This window comes from Podarcis raffonei, chromosome 3 (assembly GCF_027172205.1).
Source record: "Podarcis raffonei isolate rPodRaf1 chromosome 3, rPodRaf1.pri, whole genome shotgun sequence".
Taxonomy (NCBI): Eukaryota; Metazoa; Chordata; class Lepidosauria; order Squamata; family Lacertidae; genus Podarcis; species Podarcis raffonei.
This window is the reverse complement of record NC_070604.1, coordinates 92,386,150-92,406,792: the sequence shown is the minus strand read 5'-3', so window position 1 is coordinate 92,406,792 and position 20,643 is coordinate 92,386,150. Positions and strand designations below refer to the sequence as shown.

At 42.4% G+C, this 20,643-nt stretch overlaps 1 protein-coding gene across 1 annotated transcript in view; it reads left to right on the top strand.

Annotated features, from left to right (window-relative positions):
• The window catches only part of XDH (xanthine dehydrogenase), a 68,735-nt gene extending 48,970 nt beyond the window's left edge, over nucleotides 1-19,765 (top strand). The window contains exons 24-37 of the mRNA XM_053383009.1: nucleotides 543-630; nucleotides 1,566-1,652; nucleotides 2,364-2,555; nucleotides 3,676-3,821; nucleotides 4,180-4,261; nucleotides 5,010-5,105; nucleotides 5,837-5,965; nucleotides 7,013-7,087; nucleotides 10,890-10,942; nucleotides 12,840-12,954; nucleotides 13,757-13,822; nucleotides 14,879-15,067; nucleotides 15,566-15,733; nucleotides 17,742-19,765. Coding sequence (XP_053238984.1) covers nucleotides 543-630; nucleotides 1,566-1,652; nucleotides 2,364-2,555; nucleotides 3,676-3,821; nucleotides 4,180-4,261; nucleotides 5,010-5,105; nucleotides 5,837-5,965; nucleotides 7,013-7,087; nucleotides 10,890-10,942; nucleotides 12,840-12,954; nucleotides 13,757-13,822; nucleotides 14,879-15,067; nucleotides 15,566-15,733; nucleotides 17,742-17,792 — 1,537 coding nt within the window. The 3' untranslated portion in view covers nucleotides 17,793-19,765. The remainder of the gene's footprint in view (nucleotides 1-542; nucleotides 631-1,565; nucleotides 1,653-2,363; nucleotides 2,556-3,675; nucleotides 3,822-4,179; nucleotides 4,262-5,009; nucleotides 5,106-5,836; nucleotides 5,966-7,012; nucleotides 7,088-10,889; nucleotides 10,943-12,839; nucleotides 12,955-13,756; nucleotides 13,823-14,878; nucleotides 15,068-15,565; nucleotides 15,734-17,741) is intronic.
• Nucleotides 19,766-20,643: the final 878 nt, after the last annotated feature.

Here is a 20,643-nt window from a genome sequence, read left to right as displayed (position 1 = left end):
TTCAGTATTGGAGCAGACACACTGGAAATATTAATTACAGCTTTGTCAATGAGACAACTGCACAAATTGATGAACTGGGCACCAGGCAAGAACATTTTTTAAATTTTCCCAGGCCTTCTAACTTATGTTGTAGCTTCATATTGCTTAAGCCCTGTGACATTTAAATTTCTCTGCCTTTTAGTTTTAATGCATTAAGGCTGCCTTTCTGTGTGCATTTATCTGGGAATAAGCTACACTGAACACAGTGTGATTTACTTCTGAATAAATATGTATGGGATTGTGTTGTTAGTGCTGCAAAATCTTTCCCCCTTTACTCTGTTTCAAAGTCATTTTTTAATAGTGATGCTGTATAATCAGTAACCTTCTCTCACCTGCATTTTATTAGCTTATTATAAGTTTGTTTTTGTTTTTTAAATCCCTGTAAGCTATTCAAATTCGGTTTTTGGGATTGCCTGTAAGTTGTACGTACGTATGTATGAAAATAAATTGTGTCAATTATATGACACAGGCTCATTCTCAGCCTGATTTTGGTGCCCTTACAGGACTGGTCGCCCAGTAAGATGCATGCTGGATCGAGATGAAGATATGCTGATTTCTGGTGGAAGACATCCCTTTTTGGGGCAGTATAAGGTAAATTGAAATGTTGGTTGTTGTTGTTTTAAGAGAAGTATGCCATCTTGGGAAGGTCACATTAAAAAATGTAAGGGGATCTTTAGGTACAATGCATTGTTCATTCCTACACAACAGGGATGGCCAACCTTTTTTCAGCTGACGGCCACAGTCATCCATTGCCAACCCTGTGGGGGCTGCATGTCAAAGATGGGTGTGGCCAAAGTGGTTGATTTGGAGTATAGAGCATTGGGAGATATATGGACCACCAGTATTAGCAGTACAGTACAGTACAGTACAGAGATATATGGACCACCAGTATTAGCAGTACAGTCATACCTTGGATCTCAAACGTCTTGGCTCCCGAACGATCGAAACCCAGAAGTGAGTGTTCCGGTTTTTGAATGTTCTTTTGGAAGCTGGACTTCCGATGGGGCTTCTGCAGCTTCTGATTGGCTGCAGGAGCTTCCTGCAGCCAATCAGAAGCCACGCTTTGGTTTCTGAACTTTTTGGTAGTCTAATGGATTCTGTTTGACTTCCAAGGTACGACTGTATGTGGAATGCTACAGATAGGGAGAAGAACACCACTAAACAGGACTGCTGGAATCTACCAATAGCTATCTTTTACACTTTGGGTTTATGGAGCATGAGGTATAAGACTGTAGCTCAGTGGCAGAGCACATGTTTTGCATGCATCAAAAAAATCCTGCGTCAATAAATCCTGAAGAGCCACTGCCACTCAGTGTAGACAGTAGTGAGCTAGATGGACCAAAGGGTCTGACAGCTTCCTAGATTTGTTTCTTCCTAAAACATCTGTGAAGACAGGAGTGCCTGGCGTGCTCTGGTCCATGGGGTCACGAAGAGTCGGACACGAATAAACGACTAAACAACAACAACAAAACATCTGTAATTGTAACAGGTGAATTCTGTATTCCTCCATCCTTTGTTTCTTCCAGGTTGGCTTTAAGAAGAATGGAAGGATTACTAGTCTAGATGTGACATATTACAGCAATGGAGGGAATTCTGTTGATCTTTCTCATGGCGTGAGTCAAGGATACATTCTGCTGTTTTTCATTTCTGACTCTAAGAGGGAGAAAAAGTAGTTTGGGGTGACTGGTTGAGAAGCATACCCAAGCCCCTGTATGTGTACACACACACACACACGCTGCACCTACCTCCTTCAGTCAAAATGGTCCCATCCTGAAATTGTGTTTCATTAAACAAAGATCAGTTGTCCCCAAGCCTTCTCTAATGGGGACAGTTTTAATGTTTGACTACTTGACTACTACTTAACCTGCAATTTCAGTTAGTGATTTAAATAGAAAGATGACAGTATTGTTGTAAAAATTTAGTGCTGCCAATAGTTATTTATTTATTGTGTCTATACTCCATCTTTCCCTCCAAGGGGCTAATAGGTCTACCTATTCTTAGTTGCCACAACCACCCTGTGTGATAGGCTAGGCTGAGAGGCAGTGACTGACTCAAGGTCACCCACTGAGCTTCATGGCCAAGTGGAGATTTGAAACCTCATCTCCCAGGTTCTAGTCTAATCACTGCACCACGCAATATATGAGGATGAGCATACATTTGCTCCAGTTGGTGTGTTTGTGAAAAAAACATGTAAATGATTACTTGTCAGTTAGTGCAACTTATGATTGTAGAGTCAGAAGAACAAAAGCATGGTTCGTAAATTAAGTCTTTTTTTTAAAGTTCATAAGTCTATTTTTGATCTGCTTTTTATTGTTGGTCCCCAGGTTATGGACAGAGCATTGTTTCACATGGACAACTCGTACAACATTCCAAACATCAGAGGCATAGGCAAAGTCTGCAGAACCAACTTGTCCTCCAACACAGCATTCCGTGGGTTTGGGGGTCCCCAGGGAATGATGGTTACTGAGTGCTGGATGAGCGACATTGCCATGAAGTGTGGGCTGCCAGCAGAAGAGGTACGTGCAGGGCTGGATTTAGGTTTGATGAGGCCCTAAGCTACTGAAGGTAATGGGGCCCTTTATATGTCCAGCTGTCCTTTGTCAACAACAAATTGTCACTGTTTTTTGTGTTGAATATATGCTATATGGTAATTTATGGACCTAACAGGTATCTAAAGCCATTTGCACGTGTTGCCATGTAACCAGTCCATGTAGGCACCCTATATATAGAAATGAGCAAACCAGTGATATTTTAGGGAGCTGTCTAGCCCATTACTTAGCATAGGAGCCTATATAACACAAAACACTTTTGCTATATGTAGGTTTTGTTTTATTTTTTTTTATCATATATTTTGGAAATGTACATCCAGGGTTTTTCCCCCTTTAATTTTTTGGGGGGCCCTCCAAGAGGGTGGGGCCCTAAGCTATAGCTTATTTAGCTTATACTGTACGTAAATGAGGCACTGGATATGTGCTCTTAGAGGAAAAGGCTGGACATTTCCATAAACCCTGCATGCTTCAGTCAAAGGATGTTAAAGAAATGAGATGTCACCAGTTCGGTACCCGTGAGCTCTTTTTGCAGCTTTACATTGGGTAATGTAATCTCAGTGTTGACACTGATTGTTAGAGTCCTTTATGGGTTGGATATCAAAATGATATTACATATCAAGGATGTTGTGTGTCATTCCTTTATCCTCCAGTGGGAAGTGGTCGTTGGCCTCCTTCAGCGCAACACTTCACCCAGCTGGAAGAGTGAAAGAGAGAAAGAGAACGAATGGGCGAAGCAGAGAGAGGATGAGTGTCTGTGTGCTTCTGCTTTTTATGAATGGATGCATGTGTATGTTTGTGCGGATGGATGTGTGTGTTTGTGAGATGAATGAAGTGTGTGTGTGGGATGTCCTCTGTCTACTTTTTGGTTTGGCTGTACTGACCACCATTGCTGTGTAGTCCCCTTCTCTGAAGGGAATGCAACCCTTGACCCTGAAATGGCTGCCCACTACAGAATTTTGGGGGAGCTGTCCTCCATGTTTAAGAAGGCGTGTTTAGGATCAAGATGCCCAGCATTCCACATTCTGTTAAAGTCCTTCTTCCAAAGACTCGTTAGTGACCATGGCCATGTGGGTTTTGCTTTGGAAAGGTTCGAAAACTCAATCTCTATAATGAAGGAGACCTGACTCACTTCAATCAAAAGCTAGAAGGATTCACCTTGCGAAGATGTTGGGATGAGTGCCTTGCAAATTCGGACTATCACTCCAGAAGGAAACTTATTGATGAGTTTAACCGGTAAGTATCTTGCTTTTCAGAGTGATATCAGGTATACTAAAATATTCTAAAAGGCCTTATTAGTAAGCCTGGAATTAAAGTCTGAATCAAATTTCTCCCCCATCCATACAAATCATCTCTGCAGAAGGTGTAATCTTTTGAGGAAAACATTAACCCATTGTGTTTTAAAAGAGAAGCTCAAAATCAATGAAAAGTGCATGTTGATTTGTTGATTTCAATTCGCTCCCTGGACCCATTCCGATGAAGTCTTGTTCTGATGCAAAATTGTGTAGGAAAAGAGAGCATGCCAGAGAAAGCAGTTTAGGCATGGGTGCATGCTGCAAGGGAACAAGAGTCTGACATCGTTCTGTTTCCCCAGGAAGAATCGCTGGAAGAAGAGGGGCATGGCCATTATTCCAACCAAGTTTGGGATCAGCTTCACAGTTCCCTTCCTGAATCAGGTTGGCAAGCACCCTTAACTATTACAGCTGGGCAGCAAGGTTCTGTGGCAAAATGCTTCTGTCCATCTTCAAGATTCTCCAGTAATGGGAATGTTTGAAGCGTTACACCCAAGGCACATTTTAGTTCCAATCTTGTGTTAGATCATGACACTGTCCCAGCCTTGGTTATGTTGTATGTCATCCAGCAGTCCGCCTTCATTCTTGTGCATTCTTTGTGACTCTTGTTTTGCTAATGTTGTTGGGGGGGGGATACCAGCCCCCACCCTAGTCAGTGAATGCATGGGCTGAAGAGGAATCAGGAAATGAAGCAGTGCTTTCTTAAGTATTGAATCAATCGAAAGTTAATTTTTAGGCTTATTGGATCATTTCTATCTTCTCTCTCTCTCTCTCTCTCTCTCTCTCTCTCTCACACACACACACACACTTCTATCCAAAGCATTCAATCTCTTGTTCTAATAGAGCAAGGATTTACCCTTGCGCAGTGGAACTCCCCCCCCCCCCCAAATAAACTGTTCTGGGGTTTCTTGCAACCTTCCAGAGCAGAATTGACGAGGGCACAATGCATGCACAGAGAGAGGAGAATCGGGAGCAGTACAGTAGCATAAATGTAAATCCTTGCGCTAATGGAACAAAGGCCTTGGATACTGCCTGAAGTGAGGAATGTTGATTTGTATGTAGACGATGTGCTTCAGGGAGCTCGTGTGTCAAAACAGTCTTTGACAGCCTCTCTCTCGGATTTCTGTTGTAGGCTGGTGCCCTGGTACATGTGTACACGGATGGGTCAGTGCTGCTCACGCATGGTGGAACTGAGATGGGCCAGGGCCTCCATACCAAGATGATCCAGGTAAACTATGAATGCATTAATTGTCTGGTGCTGTTTTGATTAACATTATCCATTAAGCAGCCCTGTTTAGGGAAGTTTTTAATGTTTGATGTTTTATTCTATTTTTAATCTATTGGAGCTGCCCAGAGTGGCTAGGGAAACCCAGCTGGATGGGCGGGGTATAAATAAATAATTATTATTATTATTATTATTATTATTATTATTATTATTATTATTATCATCATCCATTAAATGTATTAAAAATGTACTGCAGCATTCATTTTCAGAATGTTATCTTACAGATGCTGCAATTTCCACCCACACCCATTCTAATTTAAATGTGGATATGTAGGGTGAAATCCAAAGAATGGGTTCTTGTGGGAGGAATTTAATAATAAATAAACTTTTACTCAAAGCAGTCATGGCCATTAATGTCTACCCTGAGTAAGAGTTGATTAACTACAACCCATACTTTCTCACAATGTATGGAGGATGTGTAGCAGGATTACAAAGCAGCATTCTTTAGAAGCTTAGCAACTTTCCTGTGTGTTTTGATTTTACTTGCAAATGTAAATTAAGACGGATCAGAAAAATATCCCACAGTTGCATAACAGGACAGAATACAGGACTGTTCAAAAGTCTTTGGAGCTTTGTGGACTTGGAATAAGAAGAACTGTTTCAAGTCCTATGGATTTCATTGGTGGTGATGACAACTGCGGTGAAGTTCACTTTTGGGTATTGTCTCTCTGCAGGTTGCCAGCAGGACTCTTGGAATTCCCACCTCCAAGATCTACATCAGTGAGACAAGCACCAACACAGTGCCAAATGCATCTCCAACAGCTGCTTCTGTTAGTGCTGATATCAATGGGATGGCTGTCTTGGTAAGGGATAGAACTCAACACACTGCTCTACAAGGGATGCTACCAATTCTGTCTGCAGTGCACTTCATTTGCACCCCAGAAAGAATCTGTCTCATTGCCTCTATGAAGATATGCCTTGTGGGAGGCTTCTAGCAGACTTTGCTTTCGGAGGAAAGCACACTATCAGCATGTGTGCTGCTTAAAAGTGCCCAGTGTGGTGACTTTAACAGTAAAGGAGCCAATTATGTGTATTCTCTGGTGATGTGGTGAATGTTAGGTTGATTCCAAATTGAACAATGGTATTAACTTAGGAAATATGTTAATGCTACATCGGAAGCTATCATCTACTGTGTCAAACCACTGGTCCGTCTAGCTCAGTGTTGTTGACATTGATGAGCAACAGCTCTCTGGGACTTCAGGCGATAATTGGTCCCAGCCATCTCTGGGGATGCTGTGGATTGAACCTTGGACCTTGCCCATTTCTAGCCAGAGCCTTCCGTTAAAAGCATAGTTAGTCAAAAGAGTACAAGACATTCTGAAGCCTGTGATATGTGGACACCTGTTGCCACATCTAGATTGATGAAAGTGAGAATGTTTAGTCGTTTAGTCGTGTCTTCGTGACCCCATGGACCAGAGCACGCCAGGCCCTCCTGTCTTCTACTGCCTCCCGCAGTTTGGTCAGACTCATGTTTGTAGCTTCAAGAACACCGTCCAACCATCTCGTCCTCTGTCGTCCCCTTCTCCTTGTGCCCTCCATCTTTCCCAACACCAGGGTCTTTTCCAGGGAGTCTTCTCTTCTCATGAGGTGGCCAAAGTATTGGAGCCTCAGCTTCACGATCTGTCCTTCCAATGAGCACTCAGGGCTGATTTCCTTAAGAATGGATACGTCTGATCTTCTTGCAGTCCATGGGACTCTCAAGAGTCTCCTCCAGCACCATTAGTCAAAAGCATCAATTCTTCGGCGATCAGCCTTCTTTATGGGAAAGTGAGAATACCTGGTGGCAATTTGCAGTAATATCAAAAGATGCATTCTGTTTGCTTTGAATTATTTTTCTTTCTTTCTTTTAGAATGCTTGCCAGACCATCCTGAAGAGATTGGAGCCAATCAAACTTGCTAAGCCAAAAGGTTCCTGGGAAGACTGGGTATGTTTGTGTCTGCCGCAGTTTGGAAGCATGGTGTGGATTTGCTAGCATTAGGAAAATCTCAATTATCTATTAATTCATTGTGGCGTGACAGGGGCTAAAGGAGCTAGCAGGGAACTGGCTGATATTCTTGCAACTCTTCCAGCAGTTCTGTAAGCGCCAAACAAGTATGACTTCAACAAGAGAAACTTTGGATTCTATATACCCAAGGTGGTGATGCAATTGATACACCTCTGAATTGTGATGGTTTGTGAATCTTAAGCAGCTTCCCCTCCTTGCTCCTTCCTTTAGCTTGGTCCCTGTCCCACTTTATCTCACCATCTTATGCCATCATCAAAGGGCTGTTACTGGCACTCTGTTCTGCAGTGACCTCTGCTATAGGATGGGGTGTTTTCTTTACACACACACAAACCAGAAAACAGTCCGTCCATATGAGTTGGTGAGCATAATTTTGACACCATCAGTTCTTGTGATCTATTTTATTTGGGGCTTTAGTTTTTCTGTTATGAATTGTATTTAATGTTTTGTGATACATGTAAATCCCTCCATGAACTTGTGTGGCATTCCTGATGTTGATTTATATGACGATGATAACAGATGATGTTGTTTTAAGTTTTCTTAAATTTGATTGATACATGGAGATATAAAAACCCAGGAGAAAGACAGTATACACATTTCTCCGAAGTTAAAAAATCAGCTGGCAGAATTGACAGCATATGGGTATCAAATAACTTAACAACTAAAATTAAAAAAGCAGAAATACAGACCAAAATTATTACAGATCACAACCCAGTCACATAAGAATTAAAGGAACACAAGAAAACTAATAAAAGATGGAGACTTAATGAAAGACTATTAAATGACAAAAAGATTGTGAAAAAAGCGCAAGAACTACTGAAAGAATTTTTTGAATTAAATAAAGAACAGGATACAGACTTCAGGACAATATGGGATGCAAGTAAAGCTTTTATAAGAGGCTTTTACATACAACAAAGTGCAATAAGGAAAAGAAACAGAGAGCAAAAATTAGAACAAATAAGGAAAGAAATAGGAATAAATGAAAAATTATTAGCAAAACAACCAAAAAATGAATTAATAAACCAAAAACTAAAAATATTACAAACCCAGACTTCAGCAATATTAAATAGTGAAATTGAGGACAGTATCAAATGGATGAAGCAAAGGTCGTTCGAATTTGCAAATAAACCCGGAAAGATGCTAGCCTGGCAACTGAAAAAGAGACAAAAGGAAAAACTGATTGATAAAATAGTGGAAGAGGGGAGAACTTTAGATAACCCTGAGGAAATTAAAAAGTGTTTTACAAAATGTTATAATAAGCTATATAAAGCAGGAAATGAGACAGAGGTTGAAATAAAAGAGTATTTATGTGGAAAGGATATACCTAAAATTAAGAAAGAAAAGATTCAAGAGCTAAACTCCCCAATAACCACGACAGAGCTTCATCAAGCGATAATTAAGATGAAACTGGGAAAATCCCCAGGCCCAGATGGTCTTACCGCAATACATTACAAAAAATTAGAGTGTCAGGGAACTGACATCAGAGCGAGAGGCGAAGGGGAGGCTCCCAGATTCTGCTGGCGAAGGACCCAGCACCAGGAGGAGAAGCAGCTCGGTAGAGGGGGAAGGAAATCAGCGCAACACCAGGGATAAAGGGGGGCAGATGGGGGAAGCGGAGAGAGAGCTCCAGGACTCTTCACTGGACATCAGTGAGGAGAGCACAGGTCCTCCACTACCCACGCCCTCCCTGCGCAGAAGACTCCCGTGCAGTGAGAGGAGGAGGAGGACACTGGGAGTCAAACAGCTTCTATGCTGGAAGAGGTTTAAGAAACGCCCACAGACAGATTCTGCTAGCGACTGAGACAGCCACGCGGAGATGGGCTGTGCAGTCAGAACGGTTTAACAAGGCAATTTAGCCTAGAGAGGCGGCAGTTTACGCACAAGTAACTCATACCCATTACATAGAGGAACCACTATTATCACCTATGAAGACACTCTTAAATAGAATATTAGAAGACGGGAAGATTCCCAACACCTGGAAACAGGCGCACATAGTAGTAATCCCAAAACAAGGACGAAATAAAGAGTTTATAACCAATTATAGACCAATATCACTACTAAATAATGATTACAAGATCTATGCACAAATATTGGCAACAAGATTAAAGACAGTTTTGCAGGATTGTATAAATAAAGAGCAGGCAGGGTTCTTGCCGGGCAGGAAAATGAGTGATAATATAAGAACAGTGATTGATATGATCGAGTATTTAGACATGAAACCAAGTAAGAAGGTATCCTTTGTTTTTGTGGACGCGGAAAAGGCGTTTGACAAAGTATCATGGAATTTTCTAAAAATATTATTAGACCAGATGGACATGGGAGACCAAATTACAAGAGGGCTAAAAGCAATTTATGAACAACAAGAAGCAAATATAATAATAAATAATGACACGACTGATTATTTTAAAATACAGAAGGGCACCAGACAAGGGTACTCACTTTCACCTTTATTATTCATTTTGGTTTTGGAAATATTAAATCAAGAAATCAGATTGGATCAAGAAATAAATGGAATATCCCTAGGAGAGAAAATATACAAAATAAGGGCATTTGCAGATGATTTAGTTTTTATGGTGGAAAATCCAAAGGAAAGCATAGCAAAGGCTCTAGAAAAAATGGGAAACTTTGGAAGGGTATCAGGTTTTGCTTTGAATAAAGAAAAAACGAAACTAATGGTAAAAAACATGGGAGATCAAGAGAAAAAGGAACTGGTAGAAAAATTTGGATTACAAATTGATATGGTTTTTTTCTGTAGATGTGTGCTTTTTCGTTTTTGTTTAGTTTTGTTTTGTTTCCTTTGCTTTTTTTCCCCTTTTCCTTTTCTGTTTTTTTTTCTATATGTTCCAGGGATTTTTGTTTGTATAGTATTATTTTGGATTCAATGTTTGTAATTTTTGTTATGATTCTGCATTCAAAATAAAAAAAAAAGATAACAGATGATGTTGATGATGGACTAGGCTTCCGAAGGTTGCTCTTAGATTTTTTTTCTTTGTGATTTGGAACGAAGATATCTCTCAAGAGTGGGATCTGTTTAACAGCTCCATTTGTGCACTATTTCACAAAGTTGGGCCTGATGGGTCTAGAGGTGTCAAATGTAAGGCTTGTTGATAATGGTGCTCCCCTTTTTGCACATGGATAGAGTGCACTTATTTGTATTTTGTTGAAAAAACACACCCATTGCTAGCTTTTCCAGAATACATTGTAGCTACCGTATTTTTTGCCCTATAGGGCGCACCGGCCCATAGGATGCACCTCGTTTTTTGGGGGGGAAATTAATAAAAAAATTTATTTTCCCCCCCAGCCGCAGGGCTGGGGAAGCCCGAGCTTCCCCCGACCCCAGCCCCCAGAACAGGCTGCTATCCGCAAGCCTTGCGAACACCTGCGTGAAGCACGGGGTGCCCTCCGGAGGGCGCCCCGTGCTTCGGGCTGCAGGCTGCTGCCCTCAAGCCTTGCGAGCCCGTGGGAACTCGCCCCAGGCTCGCAAGGCTTGCGGATAGCTTCCTGAAGCCTGGAGAGCGAGAGGGGTCGGTGCGCACCACCCCTCTTGCTCTCCAGGCTTCAGCGAAAGCCTGCAATCGCCCCATAGGACGCACACACATTTCCCCTTCATTTTTGGAGGGGGAAAAGTGCGTCCTATAGGGTGAAAAATACGGTATTTTAGTTCAGCAGAACTAATTTTTTTTTTAAAAACCCAGACACAAAGAACTCTGTGTGTTTTCATTAGGTGTCAGCAGCCTACTGTGATTGTGTGAGTTTGTCGGCTACAGGATTTTACAGGTGAGTTGGAACAGGACCCAAGTGGGATTCCAAATATTACTTCTAAATGTTATTGGGTGCTCTTTATCTCTACTGGTCTGATATTTCAACTAATTTCATGAAGTGTGCATATAATAAGAAGATATGATCTAGTAATCTCTTTGAAGGCTGTATTCTATAAACTTTATGTGCCTGCTAACTTTTCCTTGGCACTAAAGTCATCTGCAGTCTCTACTTGACCCATGGCATACAAATGTAAAAGCAGTTCCCATTCATTCAAATCATACCTTAAAGTGTTAAGGCTCCAAAGTAGAACCAACCCTTTAATATTCCCATTCTGTAAATACAGAATTCAGAACTATGCATCTCCTACAAGCTTCAGAAGACCTTAGATAAGGTGTGGAAAAAGTGACACCCTCCAGACATTCAAACTCCAATTCCCATCAGCCCCAGTCAAAATGGGCAAGGGTTGGGGTGATGGGAATTGGAGTCAACAACATCTGGACAGGAACAACATTGGCTACCCCTTGCCTTGGATCTCTAACTATCTACTAACTTAGATTTCAGTTTACTTTATTTAAAGTGCCGTTTTGGTGTAGAAACTCAGGCTCCACAAGAGCTTTCAAGCTCACTTGCCAATTCTTTATGTGCAACATCATTTGCAATGCCCTAATTTCTGCAGGTGGTGCTGTGGGTTAAACCACAGAGCCTAGGACTTGCCGATCAGAAGGTCGAATCCAATCCCTGCGACGGGGTGAGCTCCCGTTGCTCAGTCCCAGCTCCTGCCAACCTAGCAGTTCGAAAGCACATCAAGTGCAAGTAGATAAATAGGTACCGCTCTGGCGGGAAGGTAAACGGCGTTTCTGTGCGCTGCTCTGGTTTGCCAGAAGTGGCTTAGTCATGCTGGCCACATGACCCAGAAGCTGTACGCCGGCTCCCGCGGCCAATAAAGTGAGATGAGCGCCGCAACCCCAGAGTCGGCCACAACTGGACCTAATGGTTAGGGGTCCCTTTACCTTTACCTTACTTTCTGCAGTAGTTTTGGGAATCAAACAGGCAACCAATTTAAGCTTATAGAGCTGAGTGAAAATGATCTCCTCAAATTATCCACACTCTCTGTGGGTGGTAAAAACGGAGGAGGGCATTTTACTGAAGACTGAACTTCTCTAATAGTTTTAGGTGGAGCTGGAAAAAGAGGGGAAACATTTAAAATTTGCAATAAATTAATTTTTGAAATGTTTTGTATTGCTTAATATTGAAAGGAAACTCGATTTTTTTGTTCGTGCTTGTGAATAAAGGAAGCGATGGACTAAGATGGGATGACTGGAAGGAGTAGAGATCCCATCCATTGCTTTCTTCAGCATTATTAAACAGTATTAAAACTGGATCTACCATTGTATCCAGTACTGGAGCGGGTGCCAAAGGGATGTGGCCTGGGGAGAGGCCCAGGGGCCAGGCAGAGAAAGCTGGAGGGCTGCATTTGGCCCTCTGAGGTTCCCCATCCATGGCTTATCATCAGTGTCCTGGCTTGTTCCATAATAATGTAGTAGGCCCAATGTTGTAACTCCTTGGAGTTACATGAGTGAAGAGGAAGAAGCCTAGTTCTAGAGGTATATGGACAAGATGTTGGAGAGCAACTAAAAATCTGGTATGGTTGAAAGATAAAAAGGGAGAGGTGGGGATCTGGTCTGGCATACTTCACAGAGCAATCAAAGGCATGCAGATCTCAAAACTTTGGCTAATCATGATTACTGGCCTGATCCTCAAAACTCCCTGAATTCTTGTTGAGTCCAGTAACTTGCATTTTTGCCCACTAGGAAGTGATTCAGTGGAGTAAGAAAAAGACCTTTATTTCAGTCAAGTGATGAGTAAAATTCCTGCAGATTTCATTTTTTCCTTCTTTCTTGCCACCCTTAAGAATTCCAGACCTTGGGTATGACTATGAGAAAAATGAAGGAAAGCCCTTTTGCTACTTCTCTTATGGCGTGGCTTGTTCTGAGGTTGAGATTGACTGTCTGACAGGTGACCATAAGGTAAGTAAGCTAGGCAGATTTGTCAAAAGTATTTCTTTTTCTGGTGGACTGGGAAAGTACCTAATAACCTGAGTATATTTGATAAGGAAGTTTATTTCCAGCTCTGGTATTCGTTGAGTGAAATACCTGACTTCTCTGTGTATATCATGGATGGGCCACCTGTGGCCAACCAGAGGCAGTCTGAACTTCTGGAGGAAACACATATAATTGGGCAATTATATACTTCATAGTGATTATGTTCTGAGAATGGTTTCCACACAAGCCACTAGCTATGAAGACTTATACCCAAGTTTCAAAGGCTCCAGATATTTGACTTCCAACCAAGAGCCAAGACCTTTTTGCTGAAGTACTCTTCACGTCTATTTCCCCATGATCTTTGCAATAATCGTGTAACTTAGGCCACCTCTCTTAGCTCAGGCTAGGCTATTAAATAGCTGCTTCTCCCAGACAACATGGCACATTCATGGCTGAGCTGAGAGTTCATCTCTTCCAAGTCGGAGCTCAGGCTCAGAGCTACTATGTGACAATTCAGGTTCAAGTGAGACTTGGGAAAAGGCACATCTCAGTGGTAGAGCATCTGCTCTGCCTGGAGCAGGTACTGTACTGAATCCTTAGCTTCTGCAGGTAGAGCTGACAAAAAGCTCCTGCCTGAAAAGCTGGAGAACAGATTAAACAGTACTGAACTAGATGGGCCAGTGGCCTGACTCTAAGGTAGCCTATTGATGTTCATATGTCCCCCTTTTAATTCATTGCATAAAGTGAGTCCTGTACTTACTCAGCCTTTGCTTTTGCCGATATTTAGAATGTCCGCACAGACATCGTGATGGATGTTGGCACCAGCTTGAACCCGGCTATAGATATAGGGCAGGTAAGCAATACAACACGATCCTATTCTGTGGCGCTGTAGCATGTCTGCATGCTAGCTGGATTATTAAATTGGTCAATGAGCAGCAACAGGCCTGATAAACAGCAGCATGAACTGTTGTGGCAGGAGAGATGGTTAATTGCTAATTTATTATTAGCTTGTTTTTGCTCATCAAGTTTTTGGCAAATGATTCATTTCTGCACAATGAAACAGGGGAAAAATTAGATCTAGTCTTCATTGCACTGTTCCCAAGCTTTTCTTTTGCATTCTCCAAGTCAGTTACTCTAGAGTAATTCTATTTACTTCAGTGGCCCTATTGCAGCAAGTAGTCAAAGGAGTCTTGTTTTGGAGAGGCTAAACCTCATATTTTCGGGTTCATTTTTCATTTTAACCTGCAGACCACCCGAACTCTTAAAACTAGATGTACTAGCCTAAACTTGAGGCTTCCTGTACCAGCAACTAAATACTGAAATTGGGCAGATACAGATAAATTTGTTTATGAATCATGACTCATGATGACCATATGCCACAAGGTCATTCTGCTATTATCCCATAAATATTTGGACTACCAATATTTATTACTAATACCAGCAGTGGCAGCACTCCTGCCACTCCTGCATGATGTTCATTTAGCATCAAACATGTCCTAGCCAATGAGAAAAATTAACTGAAAAGTTCCACATGGCTATGGGATGGAAACTTCCCTGGTCATTTTGGAGGACTCCTACTTCTCAATTCAGTTCTGATTGGGGGAGCCCAGGAGACATCAGTGGCCTTGGGTGGCATTCAAATACGTTTTACTCAGAGTAGACTAGTTGAAATTAATGAGCATGACTGAGTTAGGTCCATTTATTTCAATGGGTCTTCTCTGAGTAAAATTTAGTTGAATACCACCCCAGGAGTGCTCTCTACCAGCTTTGGTTGGAGTGGGATGGTCTTGCTGTGGTGATTTGGTCATGTCCAAACAAGACTACTGTAATGTGCTCTGTTTGGGGCTGACTTTAGAGGCTGACTTTTTATTTTGTGTCTGATTTGATTTTTGTGTCTTTACATTTACAGATAGAAGGAGCCTTTGTCCAAGGAGTTGGGCTTTTTACCCTGGAGGAGCTGCGTTATTCCCCAGAAGGCAACCTGTACACCCGCGGACCTGGAATGTACAAAATCCCTGCATTCGGTGACATCCCAACAGAGTTTCATGTGTCTCTTCTCCGGGACTGTCCAAACAGCAAAGCCATCTATTCATCCAAGGTACAGTATCATCTGGAGCTGCAGCTTTTCCACAGACATTGCACATTTTGACACAAAATAAACAGCAGTGATGGAATGAGGAATGCTATTTTGCCTTATATTTCTTAGAGCCACTGGCAGAGCCACTGGCAGTCAGTGTATGCCATGGACCAATGGTGTGAGGTGGTCTAAGGCAGCTTACTATGTTCCCAGTACAGTGGTACCTCAGGTTGCGAACACCTTGGGTTACAAACACCTTGGGTTACAGACTCTACTAACCCGGACGTAGTACCTCAGGTTAAGAACTTTACCTCAGGATGAGAACATAAATCGTGTGGTGGCAGCGCGAGGCCCCATTAGCTAAAGTAGTACTTCAGGTTAAGAATGGTTTCAGATTAAGAATGGCCCTCCGGAACGAATGAAGTTCGTAACCAGAGGTACTGGCCATGGGTACTGCATACTGTGAGCTGTGAATTAGTAGTGGCTGGAGCAATGCTTGATGCTCTTCAATCTCTCTAGGCTGTTGGTGAACCTCCCTTGTTCCTGTCAGCCTCCGTGTTTTATGCCATCAAAGATGCCATCGTCTCTGCCAGGGAAGAATCGGGACTGAAGGAGCCATTCCGACTAGACAGCCCAGCCACCCCAGAGAGAATACGCAATGGTTGTGTGGATAACTTCACCAAACTGGTAGGTTAACTGGCCTCCTTTCTCACGATTTCATCTTCTGTAATGCAATTCAGTAATCATTCCTTGGTTGTCTGCAGCTTTCATTTCAGTGGGTTCCCCTATCACGAATTAACGAATACTTCACATTTGTATGGCATCTTCAAGTGTGCCATACAAACACGTTGCCTATCATCATCATCATCATTATCATTATTAATAATTTTTTATTTATACCCTGCCCATCTGGCTGGGTTTCCCCAGCCATTCTGGGTGGCTTCCAACAAAATATAAAAAATACAATAAAACATGAAACATTAAAAACTTCCCTAAACAGGACTGCCTTCAGATGCCTTCTAAAAGTCAGAAATAATAATAATAATAATTATTGCATTCCTTATAACAACCCTGTGAGGTAAGTCAATATTATTATTAGGAACAGGGGACAAATTTGATTCAGTTGGCATTTAAAGGCAAACTTACTTAATTTACAGTTTTCGAAGCGATGGGTGAACAGATATGTAGCCATCCGTTGAATGCCTCCCAACTCGCACTTTGCCAAATTTTGCAGAGAAGTTCTGCAGCCAAACAATGTGTACAAAAATTCACGTGGGACTGAACCAGATATGCCTACATCCTTATCATGTAGTCAGTGCTTCTATAATAATAATAATAATAATACTTTATTATTTATACCCCACCCATCTGGCTGGGCCTCCCCAGCCACTCTGGGCAGCTTCCATAAAAACCAAAAATACACTAAAATATCACACGTTAAAAACTTCCCTGAACAGGGCTGCCTTAAGATGTCTTCTGAATGTCAGGTAGTTGTTTATCGCTTTGACATCTGCTGGAAGGGCGTTCCACAGGGCGGGCGCCACTACAGAGAAGGCCCTCTGCCTGGTTCCCTGTAGCTTTGCTTCTCACAATGAGGGAACCGCCAGAAGGCCCTCAGCGCTGGACCTCAGCGTCTGGGCAGAATGATGGGGGTGGAGACGCTCCTTCAGGTATACTGGACCGAGGCCGTTTAGGGCTTTAAAGGTCAGCACCAACACTTTGAATTGTGCTCAGAAACGTACTGGGAGCCAATGTAGGTCTTTCAAGACTGGTGTTATATGGTCTCGGCGGCCGCCCCCAGTGAGTCTAGCTGCCGCATTCTGGATTAGTTGTAGTTTCCGAGTCACCTTCAAAGGTAGCCCCACGTAGAGCGCATTGCAGTAGTCCAAGCGGGAGATAACCAGAGCATGCACCACTCTGGCGAGGCAGTCCTCAGGCAGGTAGGGTCTCAGCCTACGTACCAGATGGAGCTGGTAAACAGCTGCCCTGGACACAGATTTGACCTGTGCCTCCATGGACAGCTGTGAGTCCAAAATGACTCCCAGGCTGCGCACCTGGTCCTTCAGGGGCACAGTTACCCCATTCAGGACCAGGGAATCCTCCACACCTGCCCGCCTCCTGTCCCCCAAAAACAGTACTTCTGTCTTGTCAGGATTCAACCTCAATCTGTTAGCCGCCATCCAGACACTCACACAGGACCTTCACCGCCTTCACTAGTTCTGATTTAAAAGAGAGGTAGAGCCTCTAGAAAAAGAGATGCTCGAATTCACTATGAACGCCTTCCTTGTTCTCTTAGAATGGCAATGGTGCCCACCTGAGAGGTGCCAGAACTGAGTTCTGGTGAGTTCTGGCTGAAAAAGTGCTCTGCATGTAGTAAATGCCAGTCAGCCAAATTCAGTGCTCAGCTTGGCAATCTTGTTCTGTTGGCTACCCCTGATTTACACCATGTGGCTGTCCTCCAGCTGTTGTTGGATACACACCTCTCATCAGTCCCAGTGTGGTGAATGGACAGGGATTATGGGAGTTGTAGTCCATCAGCCCCTGGTATAGAAGATAAGTAAATCTGAAGATGGTTACATTCTGTAGTTGCCCAGCAAAGGCCATGCCAACTTTGAGACATGGTCTAGACATTTCAGATGAAGGCAGCTGTTTATCATCCTTCTCTTTCAATTATTTCACTCTTTTTTTTATCCAGTGTCCATCTGCTGAGCCGGGCACCTTTAAGCCCTGGTCTGTGAGAGTATGAATGAAGTAACCTCTAGGAACCATCTCCACACATGAAGCTGGTTTCACCTCAGGGGACCAAAAGGAAGCAATGACTCACTGCTAAAAACAGATCTGTGTTCCTGCACTTGCCCTGCAGATTCATGAAGCTTTATAATTTAATAGCTGAATCGTCCATTGCCTAAGGAAAGGGTTCCTGTTGGTGGAATACAGCTGGCGTGAAATGTAACAAAGAGGGGGAAAATGTATGGTTTTGCTCTCTGTGAAATCTGAAATCCTTACGTAGTTCATTTAAGCTCATGGCAAAGATCAGCGAAACTTGTTTGCTAATACGTTCACTTTTACAGTGTAATCATGACATTCAATGAAATGCTAATTTGAATTGATTGTGATGCAGCCAGTCCCCCCTTTTCAGTTTTCCATCCTTCCTCTTTTGGATGTATGATTGCAAGTAACAATGAGGGCAGGACCCCATTGCATCCTCTCTCTGAATCATAAGGATGTGGGAAGTTCATTAACATTTAGCTAATGAGATCCCAGCCTCCACTCCCACCTTCTACTTTGCTTCTGTATGCTGAGGATATGAGATAACACTGGAAGCAAATGCACAAGGGTTGGCTAATGTCATGATCCTCAGTATAGTTACTGAGTAGGTAGATATGTTGATTTCAGTACCACTTACTCCAAGTGTGCTTGGAGCTGATGTTTAAGAGAGTTAGGGGGAAATAGCTATTACCTAGGTGCTTATGAATTATGGAGAGCCAGTTTGCATCCCATAGTTAAGAGGGCCAGGTCCAAAAGTGGCCAGGATTCCTGTATCTTTTATTGGCTGTGCAGAACAGATGACAAGCTATGCCTGCTGAAATTCTCTCTTCTACGCAACCATTAGAAGAGCAGAAGTCTTGCCCTGTTTGTGCATCTGGCCACCTCACTTATGGTGCATTCCCCTCATTTGGTTTTGCTGAAAGTAGACCAGGGTAAATCTGCTAGGTTGCAAAAATATGAATGTGTTGAGGCTCACAAGGGACTGCTTTCGCACATTACTTGGCCTTACAGAGGGGTTATGAAAAACACTCCATCAGAAAGATATTTAGCTAGGCTTTCCTTTATATTCTTCCTGAGCTATGATGCTTTGTGCAGCAGGCACTAAATCCCATTTGCTAGCCATTTGCAAATCTCCTAGAGTTACTATTATATCATTCTGCAAACTTGTCTTCAAAGTTTCAGGTGAATCCCTCCGAATGAACTGAAGCAAATTGTACAGTTATATCTGAAATTTCATGCAGATTGCTGTAATCAGTTGACAAAAGAATGGTCCTTGAACGATGGCACAATGCAGAGAGTCTTGGCCAGTTGGCCAGGTTTGCTCCGAGATTAACCTGTGTTTCCCAAAGGTGTATCAGTTCATAATAGAGCTGTTTGAATGAAAAGTCTGCACTCCATTTTCCCAGACCGCATAATGTTGTATTTCCTATGCTAAACAGCTCCTTTTCATATCAAAACAAAACAACCTTATGGGAACTAGCTCTCAGAGAGAATTAGACATGAACTTATCCCTGAAATGTTCAGGAATCAGTGCACTGCATCGTTCAAGGAAATGGATTTGCATCATGCCTTTGGGACAGAGTTGTCTTGTTGACATTGGATGTGCTATATGAAAGCAGAGTGCTTTCTGGAACTTCTGAGACAGAAGCATACTCAACATTCATGGATGCTTCATTTTCTTGATTGCCACTAGTAAATGGTGTTCTCACAATGTAAGAAAATAGCCTGCCAGAAGCAAATATGTGCATGAGCCAATGACAATTGAAACGCTTGCTGCTTTTCTAAGGGTTTGCTTAGTATGCTAATATGCCCATCTTGACTTTGGGGCATTAAATGCTCTTCTGCAACTGTTTAATAATTATGACCTGACACTATTGCCATTTACCAAAATGACTCCTAGCTGTTGATAGAGAACAATTTCTGTTCTGTTGAAATAAACAGATCAATCATTTTTCCCGCGCTGGTGTTAACTCGCCTGACTTTTGTGGTTTGTGTAATACTTGTGGAGTGGGCATATTCAGAGTCCATCCCCAGTGCAATAATTCTGTACTGCAGCTTAAAGTGTGACTTTCTCTTATGCAAGAAGATCCATCCTTGACATTTGCTCTCATAAACCAACCCATGGCTTTTCTACAGGTTTCTGACCCATGAAGGGTTCTTTTTAACAGTACCTTTTGTAGGACAAAGGCTGAGGTTTCTCTCGCTGGTCTACATAATAACTTGCCAAGCATAGAAGCAAACTGAAAGCCTGTAGTGCGATACTCTGGAAAATATGAAGCAATAGTAACTCTGACCTACAATTGTTAGTCCATGGTAATAACGACAAGTTACCAGGAAGCACGTAGTTTTGCTGAAACTGAGGACTTTATAGAATCTTTTAAATGAACTCTCTCATGAATTAGTGTCTTCGTGATCTGAATGTATAAGGAACCCTGCTTGAAATGAACTATTTGGGGGGGAAATAAATGTGATTTGAAAAGCACTTTGCACGTTTGCTAAATTACCCACAAGGAAAATATTGTCATTATTATGGGGGCTCTACATTGTGCATGGCTGTGCCACAAAATGTTCATATGGAGGGCAGAAGATTTTCTTGCCCTTTGCATTGGCATTCCCTATCCTAAACAGTCATTTATAACACCACCCAATTTATAACATGAGAAGAATGTCAAGCATGTACACATATGGGAGAAAGCAAAAGGGTGCACATATCGAAATGAGGTAGACAGGAGGCCACATCTGCTCCCGACTTCTGATTACCTCAGAATCGATCCTTGTTGCTTCTTGCATCGCTCCATTGTGGGTCCTGGTCACTTATAAAGCAGGGA